The sequence below is a fragment of the Triturus cristatus genome, chromosome 5_1 (assembly GCF_964204655.1).
Source record: "Triturus cristatus chromosome 5_1, aTriCri1.1, whole genome shotgun sequence".
NCBI lineage: Eukaryota > Metazoa > Chordata > Amphibia > Caudata > Salamandridae > Triturus > Triturus cristatus.
This window is the reverse complement of record NC_140587.1, coordinates 1,021,189,404-1,021,202,146: the sequence shown is the minus strand read 5'-3', so window position 1 is coordinate 1,021,202,146 and position 12,743 is coordinate 1,021,189,404. Positions and strand designations below refer to the sequence as shown.

At 41.6% G+C, this 12,743-nt stretch overlaps 1 protein-coding gene across 2 annotated transcripts in view; it reads left to right on the top strand.

Moving 5' to 3' along the window:
* TRIO (trio Rho guanine nucleotide exchange factor) overlaps positions 1-12,743 on the top strand; it is a 4,621,980-nt gene that overhangs the window by 1,638,718 nt on the left and 2,970,519 nt on the right. For both annotated transcript variants that reach the window (XM_085606120.1, XM_085606121.1), the window contains exon 14: positions 11,312-11,507. In XM_085606120.1, coding sequence (XP_085462246.1) covers positions 11,312-11,507 — 196 coding nt within the window. The remainder of the gene's footprint in view (positions 1-11,311; positions 11,508-12,743) is intronic.

Below are 12,743 nucleotides of genomic sequence, written 5' to 3'. Positions count from 1 at the left end.
TCGGTCCAGTTGCGCCTTTGAGGAGTTGTGGGCATATGCTTTTTTATGTTGTTTTTTGTCTTTCTGCACTATTCTCATTAGCTCCTCTTTTACGAGATCGATGACATTCTCTTGGACATTGGACTTCTTTACTCTGTTCCACTTTCGTTTCTGTGGGGTTTTCCTTATTGCTTGAAAGCTCCAAGTTCCTCATAGTGGGTTGTTTGCCTTGCAGTTGCATCGAGCATTGTTTGCCCACTTATATTTCTCACTTACTTTAAGATTACTGAAAATAATCTCTCTACAGGCTTCCCACAATTTATACTTGTGGTCCTTGGGCAGGCAAATCTTGCACAACTCGTGTCTATCCTTCTAAACTAGTTGTGGTGGTGCTATTGGGAAAAATCTAAAGGGGCTATTTCTCATGTCTCTTAAAGTATCCACTCCATTAACGATTCATTCTCAGACTCTCATGGTTGAAGACCCACAGAAAAACCTGAAATTCTATTCTCTGTCAGTGTGTTTTTTGTTTTTATCCACATCCTCTCTCGATCCAGTGCTTTTTCGTCAGTATTCTTCAGAACTTCATCAAACAGTGACCTGGAACGCCCGACTGTGCTTACAAACCTAAAGGCAGAAAAAAGAATTTGAAAAGTGTGACAATTCATGAAAGGTTTGGGGGCATACATCGGATCTCATAAGCTGATGTGCATAACCTCAACATGGTTGACAAAGATGGGGAAAAAAGAAGCAGTAGCAAACCATACCGAACTGGAAAAATGTTCAGCATGTAAATCCAGAAATGATTCACACTGCAACAAGGACCCTTAGAGGAAGGGAAAAAAAGAGGATGAGGAAAAAGAAAGTGGGACACGGTTTAGGGGCCAAATGTTCTTCGTATAGGCAAGTTGGATGGTGACTTTGATGGGCGAAAGGCAGTTATTTTGTCATATCTCCAAGTCCTCATTAACCTTTAGCTCTGGCCTTCTAAAGACTCAATTAGGGCTTTCAGGCTGCAAAAGGTGGTCTCCTGGAATCACACAAGTGTTCATCTGCATCTAACTTGGTCATTAAAGTCTCAAATAATATTCTCAGTGGGAGGTAGTTCGCTTAAGCTTAAGGCACTGTGTCCAATCCATTACCTGCTTGGAATAAAATGATGAAGGTTCAGTCAAGTGCCTTCTGAGCTGTCTCCCAAATCCTCTGCAACCTGTCCATGGGAACGCTTACCTTCATTCTCTTCCACAAATAAACAGTTGCTTTTTCAAAGTTGGTAAGAGGGCAGTGTTCTTAAGGTTTAACACTTCACCTTAGTGCCATAAAACCATTGCTTCTCCTCCACGTGCCTTTACTTGCAACTTCAATCTTATATATGTCCATATGTTCCTCTGGCGAGGTGCCCCCGGTTAATTATTCCTTTTGTCCTTTGCTGTTCATTCCATCCTTTGATAAGTAATTGATCTGATGTCTCTTCATGCCACACAACCGTTTGTCTCTTTTTAGGCAAGAGGTTGCTTCAGTGGTTGGTTTTATAATGAAGTAGAAAGATTTTTTGCCCTTTAGGTAGGTGTTCCTCTTAGCTCTGCACAGTGATGCCCATGCACCAGGTGCTTTGTCTATTCCTCTAATGGTCACACACTATTGCGCTGAAGTGCTCTAATAATAGCTTTGTGATCTATCATTACAGGCGTCCCACTGCTGGTCCCTGTGTAACTTCTCTTCCTCCAAAGCCATCCCAGTGTCATTCCACTGTCCCTTTAGAGATCCACGAAGTGACCGCCCCAAGACACTTGGTTTGCAGCCCCTTCCCTCTGTTGGGAATGTCTCTCCTCAGCCAATTATATTGCCTCTAAACACTGCTTCAAAATTAACGGTGCAGATGTGAGCCTCATGCCTGTTTTTCCTTATTCCATATCACACAGTAGAAGTGGAACTGGCTCAGTTTCATATCTAAGACTATCTCGAAATATTCTAGATACAAATTTTAAACGTTAAAAAGTCCTTTTATTCCCTCAGCTATCTCCTTAGACTCCCTCCCTGTTTTTGTACCTCTTAGTTAACTGATCCCCTTTCCCTTTTTAGGTCTCGCGCCTAGCGTTGCACTGCGCAGCACAAGACATTTTGTAAGTGAAAAACGGGGAATCCAAGCTGACCTAGGAATCGCACACGCTCGTGCGTGTGCGTTTTCTTTTCAGCTCCCCCATTGGCCTTTGCGTGTGTCTTATTCTAAAAGACTGCACGCAATTGGCCAGAGGCGGGCGCATTGCTCCGCCCATGGCTGATTGGTGTCTATTATGCGCTTGGTGCGCGTAATAGACGCCAATAGACCATGGCTCGCAGTCACGCGCGCACCACTCGCGGGCTTCTTTGTTTTTTTTCAAGCGGAAGTGAAAGCTAACGCTTTCCCTGCCGCTTGTTTAATTTATTTTCAGCGCGCGCACCTCACTGGTTATGCTTCTAGGACTTCTAAAGCCTAGATGCCCTCGGGTGGACGTACTCGTTTATAAATAACTTACACGTTTATATGTTTGCGTTTCTTGCCTGTAAAACGCCTTGCCCTAGTACGTCATGCCTTGTTTATTATAGATCGAATGTCCCTGGGAGTGAGTTCTAGTCTCTTGTGCACTTCACTCCATACCTATGTATACCATTGTCGTATGTTTCTCTCACACACGGGTTCCAGAGTATTTTCAATAGACGGCTGGCGAAGGGGGGGGGGGGAGAAATAGCCCATCCCCTGATGAAACTGACCCTTCAGATATCCGGTGCTCCGGGCCCACCGTGTGCAGCGCTGTTCCACCACTGCAGGGTGCCCCCGCGCTTTAACAAACTACAGTAATAACATCCTTTGTCTAGCGCCATGAAACTGGTCTTCACGGTGCCGTTTGTCGTGTATAAACGGAAGCAGAACAGTTGTTACTCTTTACTTTCCCTTGGGTATTTGACTGTCTCTGGATCTGGTTGATGCCCTCCCCCTCACTCTCCTGTCAATCTGAGGTATGTGGCTTGCCCAGATTTGTCCGCAGTGCCGTTACCGCACATGCTGTCCCCATCCGCGCGCCTCGAAGCGCTGTGCACTTATAGTGCTTCCACATGCAAGGCTTTCAACCTCTGCCCGTTTGTAGTAGTCTCTTATTTAGTTCTATGTCTTACTCATGTTCATCTTGACCATGATGTCACTGTCATGGTAATGGAGTGTTGTGGTTTGAATCTCTGGGGAGGCCAGTTGGTGTTCCTGGAAGCTGTGGAGACATACAGTCAATAAACCTTGTGCTCTTACACTTATCCTTGTGGTGTAATCACTTCAAATTTGGCGACGAGTAGGAACTGTCCCTGACTCCATCCACGCGTGCAGTGGAAGTATCCTGTTTCCATATCCTACTGAAGTGTGTTTTGGTGTATCTACTCTACCATTAGAAGACATCCTCTTCAAAACTGGATAAAGTAATGGCGGAGCGGTGAAACATCGGTACTGACGGAAAAAGCTATAGCGGAGGGGTGAAACCTGTCATCTCGTTTATATTTATGGACGCTAATGGGCTGAGAACATGTTTACTGGTGGTGAACTGACTCCATTTTGCTTTACTAATATCTGAGAATCCTGTTGAAGTTCTCACCTGAAAGATTGTCCTGTATTCGCTGAAGTTTGTCTTGGGAGAGCTGTTTTTGATGATCGTCTGAGGCTCTGGAGAGATCGTGGACACTGGATCGCAGACGCGTTGGCCGTTGAAGTTTTGCTGTACAGAGATCCTTCCTTCCTGCAACTCTGCTGCGAATGATGACGCAGTAGAACTCTCGCAAGGTATTGGTGAAGGAGAGTCTAGCGTCACACAGCCTATGATCAGTGTTCTATTTACTCACGCACACTCGCGAGAAGTCCCTAACGACTCTGTCATTGGATAAGTTTAAACAGGAAGTTGTACGTGACATGCGTACGATCAGGAAGTCACCAGAGTGTGGTATTTCTGCTGAAGCGAGTTTGGTTGCACAAGCGGAGAGTTGTATCCTACATTTCTACGAGTCCACGAGCAACGACTTGCAGAACCACGATACACGTTTGGAAACAAGTATTATTGAACTACATAGAGGTTTGTCTAGCTGTCAAAACACTTGCAGTTGATCGTCGTCTCGTGGAAAGTCTTTTCTATGTAGTCGTTGAGATAGTAGAGTCTCAGTCAACATTTTGACTCGTTTGCACGCAGGTGTGTGTCATCGGAGTGACACATATAAACTACATTTTGTGGAGTTTGCTGGAAGTACATTGTGCATATTTCGTCTTTTCTGCGTGTTTATAGACAAAACTGTACCTGAATATCTTTCATGTTCAACAAGGCTCACGATTCCTGAAAAAAAAAACAGTTTAATTGTGAAATGCTTATTTGGTAGTTGTCTGTATACACTGCAGCTCAGAATTGGATTGGTGGATATGTTTCTAAAGAGGACTTATCAGTAAACATAACTGCCAGTTCACTGTACACGTTAAATGGATGCTAGGGTATCTATTATTTATATTCTGTGATACAGTATTTGACGTACACTGCGTAAATGTTCTCTCTTTACTGAATGCAATGTTTTACTAGCACAATATCTCTGCTGTTGTGTTCCGTTTCAAGTGTGCTATAAGATTTTTGCTTTTTTTGATTTTCTCATCATGCAAAATGTGCATGCCCCGCCCCCCTTTTTACAGCTTCCAGGGGATCCACCAGTAAAATGGAAGATTTGGCACAGAGCTTTTGAGAAGTATCTAGGAGCAATAGGGGGTTCAAGATTCAGTGCTGAAAGAAAACGGTTTATTTTGGAACACAATTTAGGTTTTGAGGGTCAAGCTGTACTAGAACATTTACCTCCTATCCCTGTTGTAGCGGGTGAAGATGAGTTGAATGATTATGATCAAGCTGTGAGAATGTTGGAAATTCAGTTTGATGTAGAGAGTAGTCTTGTTGTATCTAGACACAAGTTTTTTACTAGAGAACAGGACAGTGGCGAAAGTATAGTTTCATATGTGTGAGTTTGAACATTTTTGTTCACAACTCATTTGTGATCAAATAGTAGTTCATTGCAGAGACAGAAAAGTCCAACAAAAGTTACTTACTTTAAAGAACCCATCTTTAGAGGAAACTATTAGCATTGTAAAGAGTATAGAATTGTCTGAGAAATCATCTTAAAGAATTAAAACCGGAGAAGAACTCTGTAGGAGTGGTTAAAGAAGAAAAGGAATCTAATGAGAAAATGGTAGCGGACAAGTTCAAAGCCAATAATGATCTAAAGGGTAATAAATTTGTTACGGGTAGATTTGTCAATAGTAGGACAGGGAAGAAGGGAGTGTATTCGAAAAACTTATGTAATAAGTGTGGATTTCCGTCCCATTATCCTGATTCACGAATTTGTCCTGCGAAAAATGCGGCTTGTCGGAAATGTGGGAAGCAAGGACATTTTGCTAAAATGTGTGGTTTTCGTGGGAGTGTTAATGTGGTATATTCTGATGAATCCAAACCAGACTCTGTGAATGAGGTGGTTAGCTCACTAACTGATTTTGTAGTTGTGGTGAAAGACGATTCTGAAGAATGTGTTGATCCTGTAGTTGATATCCTAGTCGATGGGAGATCTTTGAAGCTGTTAGTTGACTCCGGGGCAAGAATGACAATGATCACTGAGGAACCTTTTGAAGAGACTTGGGGAAATAGACCTCTCAATCCCCCGGATAGAAGCCCGGTTTCCTATGAAGGGAGACGGATCGATCTATCAGGGTTTTTTAAACCTCTTTGATTTTTAAAGAAAGACACATTCAGGGGAAGGTTTATGTAGCTAAAAAAGGACTAAATATTCTTGGATGGTACCACCAAGGTTTATTTGGTATGACCCTCAGACCTGGAACTTCAGAGCAAGTTTCTATTGTTGGTGATCTACCTGTAGATGAGAGTTTAAGTCATTGGTCCAAAAGGTTTCCTAAAGTGTTTGAAGACATATTAGGTTGCATTACGGGTTTTAAACATCTCATTAAAGTAAAAGATGGGGCCTCACCGGTTAAACACAAACTAAGGAATGTGCCTTTTAGCATTAGGAATGACTTGTCTGCTGAACTTAAAAAAATTTGTGAAAATGGAGTCATTGAACCCATAGAGTACTTTGGTAGTCGCGAGGAAGAAAAATGGCAGTCTCAGGGTATGCATTGACTTGCGCAGTCTCAATAGGGAAATTTGGGTTGACTCCCATTCTCTTCCCCGTATAGATGATATTCTGTCTAGGTTTGCTGGTGCTAAGTATTTTTCAAAGATTGATTTGGCTTCGGCGTATCATCAGGTCGAATTGGATCATGATTCGAAACATTTAACTGCCTTTGTCTCACCGGTAGGGACCTTTCAGTTTCGGACGATGCCTTTTGGGTTAGCCTCGGCTGCTGCAGTTTTCCAACGGATTATGGGAAAAGTGTTGGAAGGTGTTTCTAATGTGGTAGTGTTTCAGGACGACATTTTGGTGGGTGGTAAAAGTAAGGACGAACATGACAAGAATGTTGCAAGAGTTTTAGAATGTTTGGAGAACAGAGGTATTGTGGCTAACAAACTCAAGTGCACTTTTGGTGTTGAGTCAATAGAGTATTTAGGTCATTGTATCTAAGGAGATGGTATTGTGCCAAGAGTGGGTCTCATTGAAGCTATATCTGAAGCCCCTTCTCCTATTTCTAAAGAACAGGTTTCTTCCTTTTTAGGACTATGTGAATTTTATGCTAAATGCATCTCTAATTTTGCTGGAAAAACTGTTCACATGAGGGAGTTACTTAAGAGGAAGACAGTTTTTTCTTGGAGTGATGATTGTCAGAAGGAATTTATGCAGATCAAAAAAGAGTTAGGTTCATGTCAGATTCCTGCTCCTTTTGATCCTTCCTTTCAGTGCACTGTGTCGGTTGATGCTAGTATAGATGGTTTGGGTGGTATGATTTCTCAGGTCAAGCAAGGTAAGGAATATACTGTGGGATTTGCGTCTAGGGCTCTGAGACCAAGCAAGAAAAATTACTCTGTTATTGAGAGAGAGCTTCTAGCTTGTTGTTGGGCCGTCGAACGGTTCAATTGTTTTTTGTGGGGGAAGACTTTTAGGCTTCTCATGGATCATAAGCCCCTGATTCCCATTTTAGAGAGTAGGATTGTCAAGGATCATACACCAAGGATCGCTAGGTTAAGTTCGAAGCTTTTGCAGTATAATTTTCTTGTTGCTCACATACCCGGTGGGAAGAATACCAGGGCTGATTATCTTTCGAGATCCCCGTTGCCTCTAAGGAAGGGCGAGTGTGATGTAGACATTACTGATGAATGTCTCATTGCTGCTGTGGATGCTTGTTGCATTGGGCGTTTTTCGGAACGTGATTGGTTTTGTGGGATGGAATCAGATGTTACTCTCAAAAAAGTAAGAGAGTTGAGTGTCTTGGGGTGGCCAAAGGAGAAGCATCTTAATGCTGATCTTCATCCTTTTTCCAAGGTTGCTGACGAGCTTTCAGTAGGGGATGGTGGAATGGTCATGAGAGGAGATAAGTTTGTTCCTCCAGAGTCTCTCAGAGCTCGCATTATTGATTATGGTCATCAAGGACATCTGGGGCAAACTAACACGAAGAGGAGGATTCGTGCTGTATATTGGTGGCCTTCTATGGATCGCCAGATAAATGATGTGGTTGAAGGGTGTACTACATGCTGTACCAGTGACAAGGTCATTAAGATTGCTTCACCTCCGTTGCAGTGTGTTGAGCTACCTGATGGTCTGTGGTTGAAGTTGGCCATTGACTTTGTTGGACCATTCAATATTTTACCCAGCAGGTACAAGTTTGCTCTGGTTGTTGCTGATTATTTCAGTAAGTGGTGGGAGGTCCATTTCATGACTGATCCCAACTCAAAAGAAGTTATCAAATTTCTCCAGAGTCTTTTTGGAAGGGAAGGTTTCCCCAAGGAAATCGTATCTGACAATGGGGTGCAATTTACTTCGAAGGAAATGTCGGATTTCCTCAGTCATTCAGGAATAGTACACCGGCGGGTCGCGCTATATCACCCACAGGCCAATGGTTTCATTGAGCGCAATAACCGGATCTTGGTGGAATGCATTCAGTGGGCTGTTTCAGGAAACATTGACATCATAGAGGCTGTGCAGAGTATGTTGTGGGCTCATCGTACTACTCCAAGCACTGTTACTGGGTCTAGTCCTTTCTCACTACTTAGGGGAAGGGAGGCTTCTTTCCACATGTGTCCTGCATGGATGAAGAAATGGGGGATGTCATTCAAAAGGTGTGAGGTTAAAGACATCAAAGATGCGGTTTTCTCTTCAGGTGGAGGAGAGTACAGGGCATCTCATCAAACTTTTGTTGCTGGTGAAGATGAATTTAAATCCAACATTAAAGTAGGGGATTGGGTGAGGATTAAATCTCCTTTTAATATTCCAAAGGGGTTGTCAAAATTTGGTCCACCAGTTAAAGTGGATGCTTGTTCACGTTTTGCCATAAGGATCAATGGGAAGAATTGGTGGAATCTTTCTAGAGTGTATAGGATACCTCCGAGAGTAGTCGTGAAGCTTGGTCTTGATTCGGAAAACTCGGGTCAATATCCATCTGATTCTGGACAATGCTCTGGTAATGGGAAAGAATGGAGATGTAAGTCTTCCTTGAAGTATGTTCCACCACGTAGGTCTTGCAGAACCAGTGTTCCACCAGATCGTTTAAATTTATAGAATTGTGATCTGTTTCATTATTTGAGTTCCATTTTTAATGTGTTGTTTTTACATTATTCTGGTTGTATTAATTCTCTACCAGATTCTATGAAGTCCCATTGTACATTTTTGTTTGTATTTTGTTATTGCATATCTTCTTGTTTTCTTTAGTTAATAATGTGTACATTCTCTTTGGTTTTATTTCCACTTATTTTAGTATATTCATTTTCTCTGTATTTAATTATCCGAGAGATGGGAGATGTTGTAGTAGTCTCTTCTTTAGTTCTATGTCTTACTCATGTTCATCTTGACCATGATGTCACGGTCATGGTAATGGAGTGTTGTGGTTTGAATCTCTGGGAAGGCCAGTTGGTGTTCCTGGAAGCTGTGGAGACATACAGTCAATAAACCTTGTGCTCTTACACTTATCCTTGTGGTGTAATCACTTCACCGTTCCCCCTGGACTGCAGCCCCACACATGAACCTGCCCGCCTCATGCCTGTCTGTGGTTCCACCCCCGGGGCTCCGAGCTGACGTTGATTCACAGCCCCCCCTCCCAGGACTGCACGTGGCAGATATTCAAGGAGCCTAAAACTAGAGCACCGTGGATAGAGGCGATAATGTGTGCCCAGTATATGTGATGAAAGAAAGTAAGACGGAGCGGGGGTAGGTGTGCTCATTATGTGTGCAAAGAACTGGCGAGAATATGTGCACAGTATGTGTGGAAGTATGACTGCAGACAGAGGAGGTGAGAATGTGTGCACAGAATGTATGGAAGCAAGTCTGTAGAGAGAGGGGGAGGTAGCAATGTGTGCACAGTATGTATGGAAGTATGACTGCAGAGAGAGGAGGTGAGAATGTGTGCACAGTATGTATGGAAGTATGACTGCAGAGAGAGGAGGTGAGAATGTGGGCACAGAATGTATGGAAGCTGGTCTGCAGAGACGAGAGGGGGAGGTAGCAATGTGCACAGTATGTATGGAAGTAGGATTGAGGAGAGAAATGTGAGGTGGGTGAACAGTATGTACGGAGAATGTGTGCACAGTATGTATGGTAGTATAACTGGAGAGAGAGGAGGGGAGGTGACTAGTCAGCCACTGGGCGGCAACAACTATTGCTGTGTTTTTAGTAACGTTTGATCTGTTTGAAATAGAAACACATTTTTTTGCTAAAAATCTGCAGAATATGCAGCAGTTGCTGGATTATGCGGCAAATCTATAATTATGGGGAAACCACATCTGCTGTAGTATTACATAATTTAGTGATCCTGACCATATGGCAGTCGCTGGGGGGTATATAACTGTCAGCAGGACTTTCTACCAGCATACCTCACTTAACGTCCTGCAACTAAAGGCCCATACAACAAAATCAATATTGATTTCTCATTCTGAACACCTTTACTGGAGGCAGACTTACACACCCAACACCCCTTGCTGAACCTCCACGCCATCACTGTGTAACTCTGTGCCTCATCTCATCTCAGAATTTCAGACCAATAATATAAACGATTTGCATAACCCATCTGCAAATGGATTATGTCACACTACTAACCCTTGCAACCCTAAGAGTGAAACATGCATAATTAACACAATTTAATTTGCATTCTAAGGATTTCAACTGACAATTGTTTTGTTATTTTCACCTTCCATTAATAATTACAGATCCATTTCAGATCTTGTTTGGGTGTGTAGTTCTGGACGCCATTGTGACGGTGGTGTTGTAGTCCCCTGAATGTATCAGGTTTAGAAATACAGTCGATGCTATAATATTATTGATGAATATCGAACGTAAATAAAAACAAACACACACTGTTATTTACTTTATATCCAGCACCTCAGAATTTCCAATTTTATTTTCTTCCGACTCTGCATTGCTCCAGAATAGAGCCAGATATCTGTGATGACTATTTTATTTTACCAATTACAGTGTCATCCACCTGAAAACAGCTGCATAAGTGTGAAATGTAATATTTGCAGACTGTGGGTGCGGATCAAATGCACAGCATGCTTATAAGTAGACCGGTCCCATAGTAATTGATCCTATTGAAAGCTTAGCATGTGAGCACCTGTACGTATGATACAGATCTTGTAGCAACGAGGGCCTATCAGCCACTAGACCCACCCCACGACCTTTGTAGGCAGGACTCCATTTTGTTCACTCTAACAAACCACACAGCCACCCACTGTATGTACACCACCTTAAAGGTGTGTTTATAAAGGTGCTTCTGCCCTCCATCTTCAACAGGGAAGTGTTTGAAATAGCAGTGGTTATTTTTTATACAATTTTGGATTCAGTTGTGCTCATAACCAACCAATCCATATAACAACAAGCATTTGCAATGCAATTGGTCTCGCATTAATCAAACTTTGAAATGCGAGACCTATTGCATTGCAGATGCTTGTTTGTTTTTTATTTTCACTTCTAGCCCCGTCTCTTCTGTCTTCTGCTCCCATTCTCGCCAAAACATTTCCTACTTCTAAACTGGTACTTCAGCAGGAGGAACACTCATAAGATGTTCCTATTTAAATTATATACACTTTACAGTATAAAATACAGAACTCAATGTAATTTCACACTGGATATATTTTTGTTGTTGTATGTACCTTTTTCCATTTGTTGATCTGTAATTCTGTTCTCATGCTTTTATTAGATCATCTCAGACCTGGAGTCTTGGAATGAGGAGTTGTCTCAGCAGATGAATGACTTTGATACAGAAGATCTCACAATAGCCGAACAGAGGCTCCAACATCATGCGGATAAGTCCCTGACCATGAACAACTTAACTTTTGATGTCATACACCAAGGACAGGATCTGTTGCAGTATGTTAATGAAGTGCAAGGTTCTGGTAAGCTGGCTGCTTACACTTAATGATGCTTCACAGTGTTTCAGCTGTGGGACTGGTTGGAAGGAAGATGGCAATTTATATGATTTCTGGAAAAAAACACACAAAAACATAGTCATGCTATAGCAGTATAATCAAAAGAAGAAAAGAAACACACGTTTTACTACACTTTCAGAACAGCAGCAGTTTGATATCATTCCAAATTGTTATGTGTATATATATTTAATATTTTTTACATTTCTTTGTAGTTTTTGCTTTTCAGGCTTCAAGTTAATTTCTTCATCACATCTGGTCTATTTAGAAAACAGGCAATCTTGTGGGGATTGATAGTCTGTCAGAGCAAATGTACAAGTAAGGGCCTGCCACACCCTTCCTGATTGGTTCTTGTTAGATAAGGTTCCCTTGTTTTTGGTCACATTAGATTATGTTTGCCCTTGTTCGCTCCTGCCCTTTACTCCACTAGATTAAAGCACGCCAAGCAGGAAATATGCAGTGAAGCAGCTAGTAAGTTGCACTGAAATAAACTGAACTAAGGGAGGCAGACCTCATACAGGTTTAATTCAAGGTTAGACATCAACCCTGATCCCCATGGATAGACGGGCTATACTGCACTGAAGTGCGCATAAGCTTTAAATTTATACCCAAACGCTAAAACTTTACAAAAAGTGTTCAAATGCTGCTTCAATAAAAAGTGAAAATACCTTGCCATTGGATCACCTAATGTGGAAAATATTATCAGATGAACTGTCTCTTGTGGTTAATAGAAACATGCATAGTATATCTGTATCCACGCCAGTGCTTAAGGAATGCATAATTATCTGTGAAAACTGATTGTTTCGGACAAGTATTCATAAATGAGATTTATTGCATCAACCAAAAGTAAAAACAAAAATCTAAAAAAAAAACATAAAATATTGGCGCAAATATCAGGTGATTGTTAAGAGGTTCTAGAGGCATATAAGTTAAAATCTATGTTTAAAAGCAGTTTGCTTAACTCATGAAATTAATACTTTATAGGCTTGGTCTAAGAATTTCATTAGCCTTATTATTGCACTCTTGTCTCTGACATAAAAACAGTATCTAACAGCCTTCACATTTGATCTTATTTTTGCTTTATTAAAAAAAGATTGTAGATACATTTTTAATACATACAAGAGATTGGGGCAAATACATAAAATGTTAAAAATAATTTCTATTGTGAGTCGACAAGCAGTTTTTCCTTTGAGTGCTGGGTTCCGT